This window comes from Geotrypetes seraphini, chromosome 1 (genome assembly GCF_902459505.1).
Source record: "Geotrypetes seraphini chromosome 1, aGeoSer1.1, whole genome shotgun sequence".
Classification (NCBI taxonomy): domain Eukaryota; kingdom Metazoa; phylum Chordata; class Amphibia; order Gymnophiona; family Dermophiidae; genus Geotrypetes; species Geotrypetes seraphini.
In genome coordinates this window covers 60,697,122-60,719,679 of record NC_047084.1, presented here as the reverse complement: position 1 = coordinate 60,719,679, position 22,558 = coordinate 60,697,122, and the positions used below count along the sequence as shown (strand labels likewise).

Here is a 22,558-nt window from a genome sequence, read left to right as displayed (position 1 = left end):
AGGGGAATTCCTTTATCCTTTGCGGAGATGTCCATTTCCGTGTTCAGCAGGTGAGAAAAGGCTACCTTGGGTAACCTTGTATTGTCAGGTCGGAGAGTTGTGCAATAAGAGTCCTTCCCTGAAGAAGACAATCCTCGAAACTCGAGTGGGGGGACAGGGACAATATTATAGAGGAGTAATGAGTGGTCGTTTTTAACTCACCATATGCACCAGTTAATTTATTCACCGCTGAGGATCATTAACGAGTGGATACCATCCAGTGCAGATAAGTTTTTGTTTATAAGTTTTATTTTATTTTTCCAATCATTTGTCATACTTACATTGATTTTTGGATGGTATAGGGGACAGTGAAAACGATGATGGTCCCCCAATGAACCGCAGATTGGTGTTATCACTAGTCACGGGTTCAGGGTCTGAGGTTTTCACAATTTAAATCAACAGTAACATTACTATCACTTAGAGCTGTGATTATAGAAGATATTTATCCATTTTGAGAGCCAGAACCTGATAGGCAGCAGCAGAGGGGGACAGCTCCCACCTGGCCCACTGTACCACCAGTGGTTACCTCCAGGTAAGACCCAGGGGTGATAGGGAGCTGAACAGGGTGGGGGAAGGGTTTGGACTGGTACATGTGGGTAAGACTTTGGGTAGGGAGAGAAGTCTATGGACGTTTGCTGATTAGGGGATTGGGAGATCAAAGTGGGGATGTCAGTGAGGGGTTGAGGAATATCAGAGGGGAGTTGGGGGGGCAGGAACTTGGATCAAAGGAGTGTCAGGGTGAGGAATTGGATACTGGGGGGGGAGGGAATCAGATGGTAGAGGGGAGCCTCTTTGTTGAGGCCACAACTACACTACCTAATTACCAGTTTGTGGCTGCACTTACTGCCTCTCTTGAGGTGGTTTAAGTGCAGCTGCACTATCATCAGTCTTGACAGCTAGCATGCAGTATTGACTCGTGCACGGTCACGGACACACATGCCTCTGCTCCACCTCTGTCATACCCCCTCAGCATGCTAAGCAGCTAGTGAAGATTTTTGTCACATTGGCTGTTTAAACATGCACTAGAGGTCAGTGCGAGTATCCATTAATGTTTGATACACAGTAAAAGCTCAAGCTAGCTGCTTAATGCAGCTTAGTAAATGGGCCCCTATGTTCCATAACTGGAAATTATATGCATCCCTTTCAAGAAACATAAGGCCTCTCATCCAGAGGCATAGCTGAGGGGGGGAGGCACAAGGGGAGAAGCCACTCCCCTGAATGGAATTTGAATGAAACTGCGCCCACACAGATCGGCCCTTCAGCTTCGCACTGGCACCTATTTTACAAAAGGTGTGCTCCCTCCGATATCAAAACCTGGCTACACTTCTGCTCTCATCATCTGTACAGTTTTATTTCATCCACGCGCCGACTCTTTCCACATATCTTTAAGTTCTGTCATATCTTATTCAGTCTATTTTCAATTTCAAACTCAGCATGTAAAACTGGCAGCATCATTGATGAACAGTATATAAACAAAACATGAAGTGTGATTTCAGTTTAATCTGACACTTTTGTAATATGCAGTTGCATGATATTACAGAGTAGATGTGTTTCTTATTGTAGTGTGCCATAGAAAGTGTAACCCTGCTTTCATAATCATATTCTTTTTTTTATCATTTCAGTAAAGAAGACAAATGGAATGAATGTCCTGATTATGTGTCGGCTGGCGAAAACAGCTGTTACTTCAATTCCACCTACACCTCTATTTGGACACAGTATTGTCTTAAACTTCTACATGGAAACACTGTGATTGTTGAAAGGTGTTTTTCAGTTGATGACATAGGTATATTTCAAACCCCCTATAGCAGCAGGGTAACATGGTAGATGATATGAAAAAAAAAGGCCAAAATGGCCCATCTGGTCTTCCCATAAAGGTGTAAGCTACTCTATGCCATTCTGGAAACACATTATAGTAAGTCCACTGCTGTTTGAACTAAACTGCCACTCTGAGCAGGTTACCAGACTGCTTATTCCCCCCATCTTCTTTTTATTATAGGATCATCTGTGTTTATCCCATGCCTTTTTGAATTCCACTGTAGTTTTTTATTACACCACGTCCTTCTGGAAGACATTTTAGGTATTCACCACTATTTGTGTGAAAAAGTATTTCCTTATGTTGTACTTGAGTTTACCTCATATCGTGTCCACTAGTTCTACAACTTCTTTGCTTTAGAAAGGTCTCATGTATTAGTACTTTTTCAAGTATTTAAACACCTGTTTATATCTACCATGCCCTCCTTCCTCTAGAGCGGGCATGTCTAACCTTGGCCCTTGCCAGGTTGGGTTTTCAGGATTTCCCCAAATTAATATGCATGCGATCTATTTGCATACAGTGAAAGCAGTACATGCAAATAGATCTCATGCAAATTCATTGGGAAATCCTGAAAAGCTGACTGGATTGCAGCCTTCAAAGACCAACGTTGGACAGCCCTGTTGTAGAGTAATTGAAATCCTTAAGTCTCTTCTTGTATATCTTCTGATGCAGACCCCAAACTATTTTGCTTGTCTTTTTCTGGACTATCTCTATCCCATCTGCATCCAATATGGCCTCCAATACTGAGCACAGAATTCTAAGTAAGACCTTGCCAGCAACCTGTACAAGAGCAGTATCACCTCCTTAGTTCTGCTGGCCCAGCCTTGTTAAATGCAGCCTAACATCCCTGAGTCTAGCCATTTTTAGATACCATCATCTACATTTGATGTCTCTCTTGGTTAATGCATATGAATCTCTTTCCCACTATAGCATGCAACCTCTATGAATTTCTGTGCCCTAAGGCCCTGATTCTGCAAAGTGCGTCCTGATTGTAGGCAGCTGTAGGCATCTTACAGTCCCACCTCCCCAACCCCCGCCCCCGATGATCATGGCAGGAGAGTGCCCAACCCCTCCTGCTGACAAAACCCGCGATCGCTGGCAGGAAGTTGCTCAACCCTTCCTGCTGGTAGGTCCCACCCCACCCCTGACGATCGCAGCAGGAGGGTCCCCACCCCATCCTGCCGACAGAACCCGCCCCCCAAAGATCACTGGCATGAGAGTGCCCACCCCTCCTGCCGGACCCCCCCAATGACCTCCCCAAACAAAATACCCCAAACCCCCTTCCCAGACCCCCCCCAACGGCCCCCCCGAAGATTGCTGGCAGGAGGGTGTCCAACCCCTCCTGCTGGACCCCCCAACGGCCCCCCCCCCCCCTGAAGATTGCCAGCAGGAGGGTTCCCAACCCCAATGAAACTCCCACCCCGGAACACCTCTATTAGCTTACCTGCAAATTGGCTGGACGGGTCCTCGCACCATCTGGCCAGCAGGCCCACCTCCGTCCAAATGGGATGGGCCCGCCCCTCCCCTGCGCAACCCACAGGATCCTAGGGCCTAATTGGCCCAGGTGCCTAAGGCCTCTCCCGCTATAGATCTCTGCTGAATATCATTAGAGACCCATATAAGATCCAGCGGCCAGAATATGCCAAATTATCCCCAGATGTTCAATTCCAATGCCCAGGCATTGCCTGCCATTGAACATTCTAGAGCTAATTCTGCACATGGCACTCAGCATTTTAAAAAAAACACTAGACACTGCAGGCTGAATATTGACCAGTGTGTCTCCATTTATCAGTACCATATCCAGTGTTGCCCCTTCCCCTTGTGGTTTCCAACACCGTTTGTCTGAGCAGAGCTCCTTGAATGGCATTCACAATCTCTCTATTACCATTTCTCCAGACAGGTTGCTCTAGTCCACATTTGGCAGGTTAGTTTCCTATAAGTAAATTATTTTACTTTATGAATTTTAAACTCAAGTAGGTCCTTAGAGATTACTGTGGTCATTGTGCCAGATTCTCAATTTTCCATCTTTTTAATTTTAACAAATATATAATTGTCATATGGACACAAAATATATACTGTGAGTGATCACTACACTTTCACTTAGTTCCTCTTTTATGTGTAAATATATTTATTGAACAAGAATGGAAAAACAGTATACAATGAAGCAAAACTTTTTCCTCCATACCATCACAGTTCCCAATCCCCCCCCATCCCCCCCACCCCACCCAGGCAGCAGCAACCAGAACCAATAGAAAAAACAAACAATAAACATCTCAAGTATCCCAGAGTTGTCTACGAACATAGGAAGTAAAGGTCAAACTAAAGGAATACCAACATTGACGGAAGAGTCTACCTGACTTGGCTGACATGTCCACAATGTCCCTGCGCTCCAGCAACATTTGCTGCAGCATTAATGCTCTCCACTGTTGAATAGTCGGGGGTTGAGAAGAAAGCCACTGCAACAGAACACACTTCCTCCCCAGCAGAATAGTCCTCTTGATAAAGGCCGAACAGCCCGGCTTGGGCGGGTGGAAACGAATCTGTAGAGTAATGAGGAAACTCGGGTGGAGTCTCCAGGAGCACCCCCATATTCGGGCCACAGCAGATACCAATTGCAACCAAAAAGCAGACACCATTGGGCAAGTCCAAAACATATGTCCAAAAGATGCCATAGGTTGTTCGCATTTACCACAGCCGTGCTCCGCACTAATCCCCATCACATGCGCTCTCTTGGGGGGATAGAAAGCTCGCAAGAGAAATTTATAATTGCGTTCCCACTCCATGGAAGATAGGCGGAGGGCATTCCCCAAGCAAAGTCCCCTTCGAATCATGTCGGCTGTGATAGGCACCTGCAAATCCATCGACCATTTCCTGGCCAAGGTCGGAAAATCAAGATCTCCCAAACAGTCCAGAAGCAACCCATGATACAATTTCAGGGGTATCAGGTCCTGTGCTGTCAGTCCAAGAACTTCGTGTAATTTAGTGTAGTTCTCTTCACACAGCACCGCCGGTGTCAGGTTCCGCAAATAATGCTGTAATTGACTGTATGCAAACCAATCAGCTGCGGTGAGTTGGAACTGTGTGGTCAGGTCTGTGAAAGAGAGAGGAAGTCCCGTGGGTTGTATGGCCTGGGAGATGTACTGTAGTCCCACTGAAGTCCAGCGGCGAAACGGTCCAGAATCCAAGCCAGGTGTAAAATCACCATTGCCAGCAATGGGCAAGTAAGACGTCACCCTGGAATTGATCTTCAACAGTCTGCATAGGGATTTCCAAGCCTTGCGCATAGCCGGCAGAAGTGGATGAGAGCTAAGCTGTGGCAAATCCGGCAAGTGGAGAGCATGTAATAAATAACTGAAATGGTAAGGGTGAAAGCAATAACATTCTATCTCCGGTAAAGAAAAATATTTAGTATCACAAAACCAATCATGGATATGTCTGAGCTGGCAAGCAAGGTTAAATCTGGTGACACTTAAGAGACCCAGCCCCCCTTTCCTACGAGGTAACATCAACTTAAATAGAGAAATCCTAGCCCGCTTCCCCTGCCAAAGATATGCAGTAAGGTGTGAATTGTGTTGCGATACATGTGCGGGGGAAAGCATGACGGGGAGCATCTGCAATACATAAAGCCATTGGGGCAGGATCATCATGTTGTAGAGGGCAATACGACCCGAAAGGGACAAGGGAAATCGCCTCCAGTTAGATAAAGTAGACTCCGTGCGACGGAGCAGAGGCAAGATGTTTGCAGTGTACAGCCTATCTAGGTCCCGAGGTATAACCACCCCCAAGTAACGCAAGGAAGAAGAAGCCCATTGTAATGGAAATTCCCCTAGCCAATCCTGACGTACAGCCTCTGTGGTTGGTAATGCTAGGGATTTCTGCTTGTTAAGGGTCAAGCCAGAATAAAGGTGAAATTCGTCAAGGATGTCCAACGCACGAGATAAAGATCTATGAGGGTCCCCCAGAGTTAGTAAAAGGTCATCCGCAAATGCCAACACCCGCAACTGGGCAGGTCCCTCAGACAACCCAACAATCACATCATCTCTCTGAAGAGTGCGCAACAAGGGGTCCAAATACAACAAGAAAAGCAGCGGAGAGAGCGGACATCCCTGTCTTGTCCCCCTACCCACGAGAAAACCAGTGGAACGCACCCCATTAACCATTATCGAGGCCGTGGGATCTGTGTAGAGCGGTCGAAGTAATGCCAAGTAACTATCCGGAAGTCCAATATGCTGCAACACCTGAAACAGATACTGCCACTGAACCTTGTCAAAGGCCTTTGCCGCGTCCAATCCAACTAACAAACCCGGGCATTGGGAATGTTGCGCCCGCGAGAACGCCATCAACACTCTCCGAACATTCAAAACCGAGTGCCGCTCCCTGACAAAACCCACCTGCTCAGGCACTATGATGGAAGGCAACAAAGGTGCCAACCTATCTGCCATCACTCGAGCTAAAATTTTTATATCCACATTCAGAAGCGAAATCGGCCGGTATGATTCGATCTCGGTGGGTGGTTTAGATGGTTTCGGAATTAGGGTGATAAGAGCATCATTCGCATAGCAGGGAAAGGCACCGCAGTCACGAACTGCCGAATAATAATTCAGCAGGGGTTCCCCCAAGACCGATGATAAGATCTTATAGAACTCCGGAGAATAGCCATCCGGTCCCGGAGCCGTGCAAGTTTTCAATGTTTGGATTGCTCGCAATACTTCTTGTGCGTGTAAAGGCCTATCTAATCGAGATATCTGAGCTGGTGATAATTTAGGCATCCCCGCGTCCTCTAAATAATCACACACATCAGGGCCCATATAGGGACCCGGGGAAGCATAAAAGGCCTCAAAATAATTTTTAAAACAATCTGCAATTGCCTCTGCCGAGGTCAATATATTCCCCGAGGCATCTCGGATCATAGGAATATATCTAGAACCCGACCAGCTCTTAGTTACAGATGCGAGTAATTTCCCCGTCTTGTTTCCATGCTTATAGAATCGAAACTTTCTATAAAACAACAGTTTTTTTGTGCGTTCATGGATTAGGATATTCAACTCAGCCAAGACCGTTTTATACAGGTCATTAGCGGCCACCGACGGGGAAGTCAACAGGTCACGTTTCAACTGCTGCGAATGACGCTCAAGTTGTACTATGCGATGTGCAATTCGTCTAGTCCTAGAGACAACATAAGCTATAATGTCACCACGCAACACCACTTTAGCAGTCTCCCAAAATAAAATAGGTTGTTCTATGTGTTGCGCGTTAAGAGAACAATAATCCTCCCATTTGTGCATCAGAAATTCCCGAAAATGGAGGTCTGCATGCAAGTACGCAGGAAATCTCCAACCCATCCCCGAACTCACAGGGCCCCCCATAGCAACATCAAGCCAGATCATATGGTGATCTGACACCTCAAGGGGGCCAATGGTAGCCTCCGAGACTCGAGCAAACAGCGTCTCAGATAAAAGCGTATAATCAATTCTGGAGAAAGAACCATGGGCCCTGGACTGGTGAGTGTAATCTCTCTCCGTGGGGTGAAGCAACCGCCAAGGATCCACCAGTCCCAGGGCCCGACAGAAATAAGGGATTCCCTTGGTCTGCCTCCCAGACGGCGTCCCCGAGCCTCCAGAGCGATCCACGCCCGGATCCATCACCTGATTTAAATCACCCACTACTATCAGGGGACAGTCCGAGTCTTTCAAACAAATATTAACCAGATTTTGAAAAAAGGAATGTTGATATTTGTTAGGGCCATATCCCACCAAAAGCCGAAAGGGCCCCCCAGGTCCAACCACCCTCACCAAAAGGTAACGACCCTGCGAATCACGCCTCAGGACCTGGACTGTACACTGCAAGCCCTTCCTAATTAGAATCGCCACCCCCGCCCTTTTTCCAGAGGAAGAGGCGTAGTGCAGGTCTCCAACCCAACCCCGTCGCAATTTTTGGTGTTCTACATCCGTAAGTCTAGTCTCTTGCAGACAGGCTATGTCTGCCGAGTGATGTTTCAATTGAGACAGAATTTTAGTGCGCTTGGCAGGGGAAGTGATGCCCGATACATTCCAGGAAAGTATACGCAACTTCCTGTCACCCATCAGGGGCCAACACCAGACTCATCACAGCCAGCAAAGAAGGCAGCAAACGGAGTCCTAGGGCGCCCAGCCCCACCCCAAGACTCACACACACATGCCATGCATACTTTCTCACCCATCCGAAAGAAAATTGACCCACGACTACCCTGAACAAGAAAAACAAAATAACTGATAACCTGGTTGCTGCCACCCAGGACCCCCCCTCACCCCAAATACCCCCAACAACTCCAAACTTCCCCCACATGTGGGAGCTAAGAGGTCACCAGAGATGCCCCATCCCGGGCCACCCCGCCCCGCCCCATCAGAATGTGCGCCCCTGAGGGCCCCAAAAAACACACACGGTCCCCCTTGTAATTAGCCAATACTAGGAAATGTACAAACAAACCACAGTGCAAGGTTAGCAATAGTGCAATCAGACAGTTCCCTGATCTGGGTCACCAAGAAGCTTGATGAATGCAGCTGCTTCATCCGGTGAATGAAAGGATTTCCAGATCCCATTACGCTGGATCCTCAGGATAGCTGGGTAGTTGAATTGAAATCTGTGCTTGAGCTCCGATAACTGCGCACATAGTGGATAAAAAGGTTTCCTCTTCTCCTGCAGAGCCGTGGAGTAATCCTGGCTGATGCGAATCGGTGAGCCATCATATTTCAAAGTGTCTTTCTTGCTTCGGTACTGTTGTAGTATTTCCACTTTGTGTCTGAAGTTCAGGAGTTTCAATATGACCACACGTGGTCTGGCCTCCAGGCCAGGGCGAGGGCCCAAGCGATGCGCTCTTTCAATGCGCACAGGCCCCGCAGCAGAAGAAATCGGGAGCTCAGCTCGCAGCCACCCTTCCAACAATTCTGGCAGTGAGCGCTCCGAGAGCGTCTCCGGGACACCCATCAGGCGCAGGTTCGAGCGACGGGACCGATTCTCCAGGTCGTCTAGCTTGTCCGCTTGGGCCCGAACCCGCGCCTGCAATGCAAGGAGATCAGCACTCTGGGTGTTACCTGCATCCTCCAGGGAGGAAACCCGCTGCTCCAGCTCTGTGGTGCGAGCCGACGCTGTTTCCAGCAGAGTTTCAATATTAGCGATCTGCGCCGTCAACACCTCCAGTTTTGGTCCCAAGACCTAGGCAAGGGCCTCCTTTATGTCGCCCAGCGCGGCTTCTGTCAGGTTCGATACCGCCACCGCGGGACTCGCCGCCATTTTAGTATCGCCAGGCCGCACCCGATCACGGTCTTTTCGTGCCGATTTCGTCTGCATTAGCTCCCGGGATCGAGTCAGGTATTTGTCCATGCACCAGCGCTTGGTCAATCTGTGGTGTACCCGCAACGAGGGGGGTTCAATGGTCCGTTTTTAAAGAGAATTCGGCAGGGCAGCCCCGGAGCGAGCGAGGAGACGTCCTCACGCGCTCATGACACCACGTGACCTCTCTTAGTTCCTCTTTTATTCTAATGCACCTTCATATTTAGGGCTCCTTTTACAAAGGTGCGCTAAGCGTTTTAGCATGCACTAACCACGCACTAAACACCAATGCATGCATGTTAGTCTATGGATGCGTTAGCGGTTAGCGCACACGTATATTTAGCGCATAGCGCACCTTAGTAAAACAGGGGGTAAGTCACTGTAAGGGAACAACATAAGCCACTTCCTACACAGAGTCTATTTTGGCAGCCCTTGATTCTTTCCATCCTTTTAATTTCTTGCAGTGAAAATGTAGCAGAGGACCATATGAGTATCCTCAGAGTGAAGAATCAGGCATCTGGGAATGGGAAGAATTTGGCTGTGTTCTCTGAACATTGCTTCTCATTCTCTTTTTTGCATTCTCAAAGCTATCAAAGACTTCATAAAATTAACTTTTAGTTTGCTGAAGAAAATCTTTGTTAATTTATAGACTAGACAGTAAGGCCAGTCATTATGTCTCCCAACAGGGCAATTCTATAACTGGGCACATGCAGTTACATGTCTTGCATGCATAAGTGGCACCTTAGTTGGTACTTGCATAAGCTATAGCATGAGTCTGCAAGGGGGCAAAGCATAGGTGGCAGGCTATAGGTATGTTGCCAAGTGATGTATGCAAATTATAGAATAGCATCAGATAGACACATTGCATAGTGCACTTAGAGAAGCATTAAGTCAGAATTGAGATTTGAATATGTATAAGCTAGAGAAAAGGAAAGACAGAGGTGATATGATACAGGCATTAATATTCAAACAAACCTCTTTCAGAGACTTAGGGGCAGTAGAACTAGAGGACATGAATGGAGATTGCAGGGAGGTAGACTTAGGAAATACTTTTTCACAGAGAGAGTAGTAGACACTTGGAATGCCCTTCTGGGAGAGATGATAGGTCAAAAACAGCAAATGAATTAAAAAATGCATGGGATAGACACAGAGGAAGCATAAATAGAAAGAGGATGGAAATGCAACATGACTGTTGAGGCATTGTCTTGAAAACACAGGAGATCCAACGTAGACCCACAGGAACCACCAGGCAGAATAAAACAAAAGTGGGAGAAACCCACAGTATCTGGATGATCCAAAATGCTTATTGGAAAACGTATAACCAGAACAGACTCTTGTTGAGCCAGAAAGTACAGTCTTGAATGTGGATAAAAGTGTAGACGAAATAGACTTCATGTTTTGGCAAACTATACCTTTCTCATGAGTCCTCCAAAAATAAAATGCAAAATACATAATTATATTTGTTGTTTAAATGTAAGGAATCAGCGAAAAAGTGTGAGATGAGAAAAAGGTGCGTGCTATCAAGCAATGTGCTTATGCTGTGCAATTTCAGAAATGTTATTGGAAATTACAGTATGTACATATGACAATAATGGTGTGAATATAAAAGAATTGTGTGCAGATAGGAATCATAGGGGTCCTTTTACTAAACAGGCATGTAAGTTTTAAGTTAGGCGTTGCTAAGTGCAATTCTGTGATTGTCGCCTGTGTGATTGATTATGTGATAGATGTCTAACTTTAGGTGCCTATCTTTTTTTTAGGCACTAATTACAGAATCCAGCCCCCACTGCCTATAAAATAGGTGTTGGTAGGGCTCACGTTGTAACTTTTTTTAAGGGGTGCATGCTAATGGCGAAATTAGGATATAGCCATTAATTTGGAAAATAGAAAAGTCAGCCATTTTCTAGCCTTGGCACAAGTGCCCTTAGGGCATGGGAAAGACATGTTTAAGCGGCGCGCTGCCACTTTTGATGCAACTTTAGTAAAAGGGTCCCATGGTGTGAAAAACAAATATAATGAAAATGCATGATGTGAAATCTACGCTAGATACCATATTGAAAGCTATTATAAGTGATGATAGAAACACTAATGCTGGGTTTTACTAAACGGCGATAGAGATTTCTATTGCGGGCTATTCCTATGAGTGTTGGAGCACTTACTTCACTGGCCCGGAGTAGAAACCTCTGCTGCTGTTTAGTAAAAGGAGCCCTAAGAGAAATGAGGGCCTATGGTATGAAATTCATGCTACATATTGTGTAGAAGGCTATAGAACTACAGCAAATACACTAGTGGCCAAAATTGTGGAAACACCTACCATTTTAGTCATTATGCTTTAAATAAAATAGCTAGAACATCATAATTCAATTTAATGTATACATTTTCAACTAATAACAGAAACTCTGTAATCATTTAACAAGACCAGCATAATATTTGGCACATTTCACAAAAATAATGCTGTTCATAAGAACATAAGAATTGCCGCTGCTGGGTCAGACCAGTGGTCTATCATGCTCAGCAGTCCACTCACGCGGAGGCCCTCTGGTCAAAGACCAGCGCCCTAACTGACACTAGCCCTACCAGCGTACGTCCTTGTTCAGCAGGAACTTGTCTAACTTTGTCTTGAATCCCTGGAGGGTGTTTTCCCCTATGACAGACTCTGGAAGAGCATTTCAGTTTTCCACCACTCTCTGGGTGAAGAAGAACTTCTTTACGTTTGTATGGAATCTATCCCCTTTCAACTTTAGAGAGTGCCCACTCGTTCTCCCTACCTTGGAGAGGGTGAACAACCTGTCCTTATCTACTAAGTCTATCCCCTTCAGTATCTTGAATGTTTCGATCATGTCCCCTCTCAATCTTCTCTGTTCGAGGGAGAAGAGGCCCAGTTTCTCTAATCTTTCGCTGTACGGCAGTTCCTCCAACCCCTTAACCATCACTCTTCTCATAAACTTCTCTGGACTCTTTCAAGTCATAAGCTACCAAAGCTAATAATAATTTGTCCAGCTATCTGATGACTTCATCATTCTCACTAGTAATAATAATAATAATAACTTTATTCTTGTATACTGCAATACCATGGAAGTTCAATGCGGTTAACAAAAGAAGAGACTGTACATTTACAGCGATGTTACATACATGGCAATGATAAGGCATATAATATAAAGGCGTAACAAAGACAAGACATTTAGATAAAACAGAGATTGATTATGAGAGGCCATATAGTGGCTTGGCAAGGTAGGCGAAGTCAGAGAGTTTGGAGGCATATCGAGGTCAGGGAGGGGGGCAGGGAAGGAGGGAGGGGAGAGTTAGCGGAATTGATATCCCTTAGCCTTGATTACTGCCTCACAGTTTCTTGGCATGCTATCCACAAATCTTTGGAGAGCACCCTTCCTGCCGGTAGCCCCCCACCCCACCCCGACGATCGCGGCTGGAGGGTGCCCAACCCCTCCTGCTGACAAAACCAGTGATCGCTGGCAGGAAGGTGCTCAACCCTTCTTGCCAGTAAGCCCCACCCCCAATGATCGTGGCAGGAGGGTGTCCAACCCCTCCTGCCGACAGAACTCGCCCCCCTAAAGATCGCCGGCAGGAGGGTGCCCAACCCCTCCTACCGGATCCCCCCAAACAAAATGCCCCAACCCCCCTCCCCAGACCCCCCCAACGGCCCCCACGAAGATCGCCAGTAGGAGGGTGCCCAACCCCTCCTGACGGACCCCCCCAATGAAACCCCCACCCCAGAACCCCCCCTCGGGCTTAACTGCAAGTTGGTCGGACAGATCCTCGCACCGTCCGGCCAGCAGGCCCGCCTCCATCCAAATGAGGCAGGCCTGTCCCTACCCTGCCTAACCCATAGGATCCTAGGGCCTGATTGGCCCAGGTGCCTAAGGCCCCTCCCACTAAACAAAATTACTACACAAATATTACCAATAATATTTATAAACAATCAAAGAATGTTTATAAATATCACACTTTGCAGGATTAAATAAGTAACTGGAGGAACAGTTGAATAAAGTTTTTTTGAGATTACAGAACTTGAAGAGTTTCCACAGTTTTGGCCACTAGGGAATGTATAAAATAGATGAACAAAAATACAGTACAATAAAATGAATTCCACTACAGAGTCACTGGATAAAAAGGCAAATAGCTGTATATCTCTCAAAACTATGTAGCATCATGATGAAAAATAGGACATAAATATAATGGAAGTACTAGGGAATGGAGAAAATGTGGTCAGCAAGATAAAATGTGTAAGGTGTTAATATGGTAAACATACTAAAAGTAGAAAAAGCATGATTAAACTGTACAAATTAGTCTCATAACGGGATACTTAAGTGATTGACAGACAGGAGGAAAAAAAAAAGAAAAAAAGTTGAATATAAAAATGGCAAAAACTGTGGATACAGATGTTCTGGAGATAATTTATTAAACACTGATATATAAAACTATGAAAATTCAATTAAAAAAGTACAATGATAAAAAATACACAGTGTATTTTTTATCATTGTACTTTTTTAATTGAATTTTCATGGTTTTATATGTCAGTGTTTAATAAATTATCTCCAGAACATCTGTATCCATAGTTTTTGATTTTGTTTTCATCGGTGGATTGTTTTCACTGTGGATCATTGGGTCTCCCCATTTTTCTTTGTTGAATATAAAAATGGCACCAATATGGAAATTAAAAAAGTACAGGGATAAAATACACTGATCAAATGAAAAACCTTATTTCAAAATACAATTGCAAAAATAATCAAAAAAGGATGAAAAACCTGATCAAGCCTAAAATAATACACAGCCTCTGCAAAATAATGAAAGGAAAAGATCCTTGAACTGAAAAGGCAGAATGAACTGAAAGGCTGAAGTAACTTGTGTTTTGGGTATGTTATGCTAAGAAGGACCTTGTTGTGAGCATGGGAAAAGGAAAACATACAAGAATATAGGACGGTGCACCTGATGAGTTTTGAACCCACAGCAGGAAAAAAAAAAAAGATTATAGCTCTAAATAGACAAGTTAATAACAATTTCCCATTCTTATGTCATATACTGATGATTTGAGAAAAGAGATAGGTTTTACTAAGTACTGATTGGATTTAATATATTTCAATAGTACAACCTGATCCCCCCATTGACCTCGGCTGGACTTTATTGACTAGCCTATCTGAGATTCATGCTGATATTCAAGTGAAATGGGATCCACCACCCTCAGCAGATGTGCGGAAAGGATGGATTACACTTCAGTATGAACTCCAGCTGAAAGAAGTAAATAAAACAAAATGGATAAAGGTGAGATACGAAGAATGCCATGGGCATCGTGTCACCATGCTACTTGGTTTTTAGCACAGGGTTTCACTTCATAAAATGGGACTATGTCCTAAAATAGCAAGTTTTGTGATAAAATAACCCATTTTTTATAAAAATAATTTTTATTAAGCATCTGCAGTATACAATGCACAGTAGAAAAGGATACATAGTTCATTTCTCAAGGAAGCTATAACAGTATAACGGAAAAGTTATTTTGGACCCCGGTAAGATTGCAAAAAATAGATAGCACACGTTCCAATAAATGCTGGCACTGTAATCTTGAAGTGGGATCATTAGATCATCTTCTATTTTATTGTCCACTGATACTTAGGGCTCCTTTTACTAAGGTGCGCTAGTGTTTTTAGCGCGCACAAACCACGCACTAAATGAAAAATACTAACGCAAGCTCTATGGAGGCATTAGCGTTTAGTGCACATGGCATTGAGGCACGCACTAAGCGCACGCTAAAACCGCTAGCACACCTTAGTAAAAGGAGCCCTTAATTTCTAGAGATCTATTTGGAGTAAAATTAATATTATTTTAGTGATCTCTATTCCATTAGCTTATAGTACAATTCTATTTAGTACATCTTTGATGCCTATAAGCCCAATTGATGATAATAAAGATAGGCTTCTTCTTATAATCACCGGAGTGGCCATACAGCTGATAACTAGGAATTGGAAAAATTGGGATCGTCTAAATTTTACATTTTGGTTGGAATCTCTCTGTTTATATTACTGGTATGAAAGAATGTTAGCAGAGCAATCAGGAGAGACCAGGAAATTTAATGAGATTTGGGGTCCATTGGATTCATTTGTCAAACACCTTAAGGTTTAGTTAGATACCTACCAAATTTAATTTATCTTTTTAGCTTTCCACACACATCCAGGAGGGGGGGGGGGAGAGGGAGGGAGGGTTGGGTCAGTTGAGTCATGATTAAGCAAGTATATAAGTGCTGTTTATTGAGTATTTTATTGTTTAATGTTACACTTTCTATATGCTATATAAAATCAAATGGAACAGAAAAGTTATTAATCTTCAGTGACAAAATAGGAATAGTGCTTATATTTTGCACTTAACAATGCCCCATTTCCACTTATTTTTAAAGAAACCCACCCACGTTCACTCTTCCCCCCACGCACACTTAAGACAGTCTTAAACAAATCAAAACAGTCCATCAGGGTATCATGTACAAAATATACCAATTATAGTATGGTGTCTAACAAGCCTAGAAGCATTCAAAGAGTCAAATATTTAGTAGGTCAAAGAGTGCCACCTGGGAAAGGCATCCACTTAACCAGAAAAAGATCTTTGCAGCCCAAGTAGCAAATGTAATCTGCTCAAATCTATAAAGTTCTCTGCAAATTAGAGAGCTGTAAGGGAATGGGGACGACGGGAATCTTGCGGGGATCCTGTGGGGTTGAAGCTAGCTCGAGCCGAGAGGCTCGTCTTTTCCTGCCTGCACATGCACATGTAGCCGACTGGAAGTCATCCCCCGACATCAGAGCTGATGTCGGAGGAAAAGCTTCGCGTCAGTCACGTGCAGCATGCAGGTAAGCAAGCCACTCCTTTTCAGTCCTCCCCTCCCCCATCCAGTGGTAGCTGTGAAGAGGCCAAGCGGGTCCCCCCTCCCCCTCCCCCCTCCGTTCCTCCTCTGGCCGCGTTACCTGGGCACCGCTCTCTGTCCCCCTTGCTCTGGCAGTCGTAGTGATCACGCTGGAGCGGAGCCTTCACTCTGCTCCACCAGAAACAAGAAGTGGCATCACCGGAAGGCAGAAGAAGAGCTCGGGAGTAGTAAGGGGGATGTCGCTGCGAGTGCCAGACGGAGGTAACGAGGGTGGGGAGATGGAAAGGAAAGAGGGATGGAGCGAACCCGGTGGAAAGAAAGATAAGAGGACCAGGAAAGGGGGAGGGATGCTGGCTGGGGGGAGGGGGCTTTAGAGTGTAGGGAGAAATGCATGGAAGGCAAACGCAGGACACAGAAGGGGGAGAAAGGGAGGGCACTTTGGACACAAGGCATGAACTTGGAAGAGAGGAAGGGAGGGAAAGAGATGCTGAGGTGGGGGAGGGAATAGAAAGGGAGAATTGAGCGTGGGTGTGTCAGTGAGAGGGAAAGAGATAGTTGTGTACATGGGGAATGGAAGAAAGAATTTTTGGTCATAGGGAGGGAGTGAGGTACAGATGATAGGGAAGAGAAAGATGAGAGGGAGAAATGTGGTGGAAAGGGAACAGTGGAACAGATTGAAAGGGATGCAAGAGGGAGGAATGTTGGACACAGTGGTAAAGGGAATGGAGGAAGTGACGTGGCATGGTTCTGGAGAGGGGTGATAGAAGGAGAAATGTGGGGCTGGTGGGCAGGGGCAAAAGATGCTGCACATGGTCCGGGTAATGAGAGAGGGATAAATGCTGGACCATGGGGATGCTACTGCTGTCTGCCAAGCTTGGCAAAAGGGACCCCTCAGTACCTTGAATGTTTCGATCATGTCCCCTCTCAATCTTCTCTGTTCGAGGGAGAAGAGGCCCGGTTTCTCTAATCTTTCGTTGTACGGCAGCTCCTCCAACCCCTTAACCATCTTAGTCGCTCTTCTCTGGACCCTTTCGAGTAGTACCGTGTTCTTCTTCATGTACTGCGACCAGTGCTGTGCCCAGTACTCCAGGTGAAGGCGCACCATGGCCTGGTACAGCGGCATGATATAACAATGGACAGATACAAAATATGAAAGAGCAAAGATAAAATCCATATTTGCATCATGGTGTAAAATAACAACATAACCTACAGAAATGAATTTGCCAATATTCAACTCATATAAATTGACATATATGATATAAAATACTATTTGGCCATTCAACCTAATAGACAATCAAAAAACCAATTGCATTTAAAAGACCATAAAACCAAACACTGGCAAAAAACATATTGACATCAAACTAACATGTAAAATGCTATATAGCCATTGAACCAAAATAACAAATTTGCATTTAAAAAACAATAAGACAAATTTCCTTCAAAAATGCAATGGTACAAATGCCACACTCATGCATTGAAAAGAAAATATATGTTAGTGTGGATCATGTTGTGAAAAAGCATTATGCAACCAATTACTACATGGCCAAGCTTATAAGATGTATGTCAGTGTGAATCATGTAATAAAAGAACCAATTAGAGTGGAATCATCATAGAGGCTGATGTGATAAAGAGAACCAGTCAATCAAAAAACCAGCCAATCAAAAAACTCCAATGCAGAATATCTAAATCAGGAAATTCTAAATTGCTTTCCTGGGCCGCATTGGCTGGAAAAAATGTTTCTGGGGCCGCACAAATGCGCAAACACTGCAGCAAGACAGAGGAGGGAGCCGGCAAGATGGTAAACACCCGGGGGCAGCAGAGGAAAACACTGCATCGCCCTCGACCGGGGCTGCACAAAATACTTCACGGGGCTGCATGCGGCCCTTGGGCCGCAAGTTGGACATCCCTGACTAAATCATAAATATAATTAAAGTCAACACAATGCTAGAAGTATAATATGAAAATAAAGATGAGCAGGTTGATAAAAAAATATATTAATGTATATCAACAGTGAAAAGCAATGCATCTAACAAAAGAGACCGCATCTCTCTTGCCTCTTTATTGTATGGTTTGTGCTTTTGTTGAGGCCAGCTTGCTTCTTTTTCTTTGCACTTTTCAATTAACAGCACCAACTGGACCAATTAAAAAATTAAGTTAGGTGCCTAGATCGGCTAGGCACACTGATCTAGGTGCCTAAAAGTAGATACTTTTATAGAATCAGGCCCGAACTGAGTATCCAACCATCTTTCCCAAAGGCCCTGGTATGGAAAAATCTGAGTATCCTCACTTTCCTCAGTGCCCTCTATAGACCAGATAAAATGCCCTTTCTGAGTCTCCATTTAAAGAGAGCCAATTCAAAGTCAATGGGAGGCCTATGCAGATTCTTTTTGGTATCTATGCTGAGCAGAAGATCTCGGAGATGGAAAAATTGAAAGAAAGGGATCTTGGAATGCAGTAGCTTCTATAACTGGGCATATGAAATTAAAGTACCTTGATAAAATATAGTAGATCTATACATAAGTCCCATCCCAGATCCTCCAACCTACATCTCAGAGTCTGAAAGTAATTGGTGAAGCCAGATGACAATGTACCAATTTAGCAAAAAAGAAAAGCTCACCAGGTGTGTTCAAAGATGACTTTACTGAGTCAAAAGGGAGTCTAAAAAGATATGACTGTGAGGATGGGGTATAAAAACTCCTATATCTCACCTTGAAGTCTCAAAAACAGAGAGAGTTTATAAAATTTCATTTTCTTGTCAGTCCCAATGGATTTGTAAAGGGCTGGATATAAAATTCTCTAAGAGCCTTCAACACTGCAGCCCTGTAATACTGCCACAGATTGGGGAAATTAATACCTCCATTTGATTTAGGGAGGGAAAGCCTTTGGAAACTAATCTCGGTTTTTTCATCTTCCAGATAAAATGCTGGAATATTTAGCTTCAGATCTTGAATTTGGATTTCAGGACCTAAATTGATAGCTGAGAGAAGGGAAAAAAAAATGTTGGAAGTATCATTATTTGTATCGCAGCCAAGTCCCACGTGGCTAGGTTAAATTTAACTTGTTTAGTCAGTTTTCCATAATTGAGTTCATATAATTGGTCCAACTTATAAGTAACAACTATACCAAGCTATCATACATCCTTGTGCACAGTTTTGAAGGGAACTTTTCATCTTTCTGTGCGGGAAAGGTTAACACACAATGCTTCTGTTTTCTCAATATTGACCCTGAAGCCAGATACTTTTGCAAACAAGGTAATCCTAGACAGGAAATGAAGTGAAGATGTTTCTGGCTCTTGCATAAAAACTAATGTATCATCAGCATATAAAATGTATCATCAGCATATAAAAGTACTTTGTGTTCCTCCTTATCCACTGAATTTTTTGGGCCAAGGGTTCCAACACAATCGCAAAAAACAGTGGGGACATTGGACACCATTGGTGCGTGCCTCTACCCAACTAAAACACAGTTAAAGTCACTCCAGTCACCACTATTGAGCTACCATGATCTCTTCCTCTCTCTAAGAGATCCCATGTGCCTATCCTAGGCTTTCCTGTACGGGTTAAAATCTCAAAAAGTTATTTCCGGTATATTTCATTACATTACATTACATTAGTGATTTCCCAATCGAATGTCTTTTCTACATCCAAGGCCATCGACTTTCTTACACTGTATCCATTTGATCAGGTGGCATGCCCTCCTGAAGTTATCTCCCAGTTGTTACCTCTTGACAAATCTAGTTTGGTCCCAATGGATTAGAAACATAGAACATGACGGCAGAAAAGGGCCACGGCCCATCTAGTCTGCCCACACTAATGGCCCACCCCCTAACTACCTCCATGAAGAGATCCCACATGCCAATCCCATCTTTTCTTAAAATCTGGCACGCTGCTGGCCTCAATTACCTGTTGTGGAAGATTATTCCAGCGATCAATCACCCTTTCGGTGAAGAAATATTTTCTGGTGTCACCATGAAATTTCCCACCCCTGATTTTCAACGGATGCCCTCTTGTTGCCTTGGGTCCTTTAAGGAAAAAGAGATCCTCTTCCACCTTGATATGGCCTGTGACATATTTGAACGTCTCGATCATGTCTCCCCTCTCTTTGCGTTCCTTGAATGAGTACAGCTGCAACTTACCCAATCGTTCCTCATACGGGAGAACCTTGAGACCTGAGACCATCCTGGTGGCCATTCGCTGAACCGACTCAACTCTCCGCACATCTTTTTGATAATGCGGCCTCCAGAATTGTACACAGTATTCCAGATGGGGTCTCACCATGGATCTGTACAACAGCATTATGACCTCAGGCTGACGAACCTTCTACGGATACAGCCCATGATTTGTCTAACCCTGGATGAAGCTTTCTCCACTTGATTGGCAGTCTTCATGTCTTCGCTAATGATCATCCCCAAGTCACGTTCTGCTACAGTCCTTGCTAGGATCTCACCATTTAGGGTGTAAGTCCTGCATGGATTTTTGCCGCCAAGGTGCATGACCTTGCATTTTTTGGCATTGAAACTTAGTTGCCAAGTCTTTGACCAATGTTCCAGCAGGAGTAGGTCCTGCATCATACTGTCGGGCATTGAGCTTTTGTCGGGCACTGTGCTTTCATCTGTTGTGCGGTTGCCTACTATGTTGCATAGTTTGGCGTCATCGGCGAATAATGTAATTTTACCTCGAAGCCCCTCAGCCAAGTCTCTTATGAAGATGTTAAATAGGATTGGGCCCAAGACCGAGCCCTGCGGCACTCCGCTGATCACCTCTGTCGTATTGGAGAGGGTACCGTTTACTACTACCCTCTGAAGTCTACCTCTAAGCCAGTCCCTAACCCATGCGGTTAATGTTTCACCCAGTCCCATCGAACCCATCTTGCTCAATAACCTGCGGTGTGGGACGCTATCAAACGCTTTGCTGAAGTCCAAGTACACGATGTCCATGGACTCCTCTATACCCAGCTTTCTTGTTACCCAGTCAAAGAAGCTGATCAGATTTGATTGGCAGGACCTTCCCTTCGTAAAATCATGTTGATGGGGATCTCGTAGATTCTCCTCGTTCAAGATCGTATCCAATTGGCGTTTGACTAGTGTTTCCATAAGTTTACTCACTATCGATGTGAGACTCACCAGTCTATAATTCTCAGCCTCCGTCCTGTATCCCTTTTTGTGGAGTGGAATGGCGTTAGCCATTTTCCAATCTAGCGGGACTCTTCCTGTACTTAGGGAAAGATTGAAGAGCGCAGATAACGGTTCCGCCAGGACGTCACTCAACTCCCTGAGCACCCTGGGGTGTGGTTTGTCCGGTCCCATAGCTTTGTTCACCTTGAGTCTTAGTAGCTCCTCATAGACACTGCTGGGCGTAAACTCAATATTTCGAAATGGGTCTTCCAAGTTTTCCCTCGTCGGCAGCTGAAGGCCGGATCCCGGCGCCTCGCAACTGAAGACCAAGCAGAAGTATTCATTTAAAAGTTTGGCTTTGTCGGAGTCCGATTCTACATAGTTCCCGTCGGGTTTCCTAAGGCGTACTATCCCATCTGTGTTTCTTTTTCTGTCTTCACAATGCGTAACCTAAGAAAAATAAGAAAATTCTTCAACAAAGATCAATACAAGATATTAGTACAATCCCTAGTACTAAGTATTGTAGATTACTGCAACAGCCTCTACCTATCATGCCCAAACTACATGATAAAACAACTACAGAATGTTCAGAACACGGCCCTCAGACTCATCTACTCCCTCGGCAAATATGACCACATCACCAATGCATACCTAGACTCACACTGGCTACCAATAAAAGCAAGATCCCAGTTCAAATTCTACTGTCTACTATACAAAGTAACACACGGAACAGCACCCAGCTACCTAAACAACAGACTACACCGTAACCTCTCACACAGATTAAAGAGAACTCAGAGCCTATTCATTTACCCCCCTCTCAATGGAACAAGACGAAAGAAACTATACGACAGCCTTTTAGCGACACAGGCAGCAAAGATTGATACCACCATCTCCAACCTACTGATCAATTCAACAGACATTAAAGTATTCCGAAAAGAAATCAAAACTCATCTCTTCAAAAAACACTTCCCATCATCATAACTGCACAATAGCACTAGAAAATACTCTCATGAACACCACCACCACCACCATAGCAATACTTCAGAATCCTGACTGTATTATTTCTATTCATCACAACAACTTATCACTATCTACTATTTGCTTTCAATTTCTCCTGGAAATGTCCAGACTTACAATTGTAACTGACACTTTCTTGATTCTATGTACTGCAACGCTACTGGAAATGTCCAGTCTTCTAACTTGTAATCCGCTTAGAACCGCAAGGCACAAGCGGAATAGAAATCACTAATGTAATGTAATGTAATATACCGAAAGAAGGATTTATCGCCCTTCTTAATGTTCTTCGCAAGGTTCTCCTCCATTCGGAGTTTGGCCACCCTGACTGCCGTTTTGACCGCTTTTGACTTTGCCAGATAGTCTTCCTTGGATTCTCGCTTCCCTGATTGTTTGTAGAGGATGAACG

At 44.4% G+C, this 22,558-nt stretch overlaps 1 protein-coding gene across 13 annotated transcripts in view; it reads left to right on the top strand.

Moving 5' to 3' along the window:
* Positions 1–22,558, top strand: part of GHR (growth hormone receptor) — a 436,004-nt gene that overhangs the window by 394,091 nt on the left and 19,355 nt on the right. For all 13 annotated transcript variants that reach the window (XM_033932119.1, XM_033932074.1, XM_033932056.1 and 10 more), the window contains 2 exons: positions 1,662–1,822; positions 14,262–14,437. In XM_033932119.1, the coding sequence (XP_033788010.1) occupies positions 1,662–1,822; positions 14,262–14,437 (337 nt within the window). The remainder of the gene's footprint in view (positions 1–1,661; positions 1,823–14,261; positions 14,438–22,558) is intronic.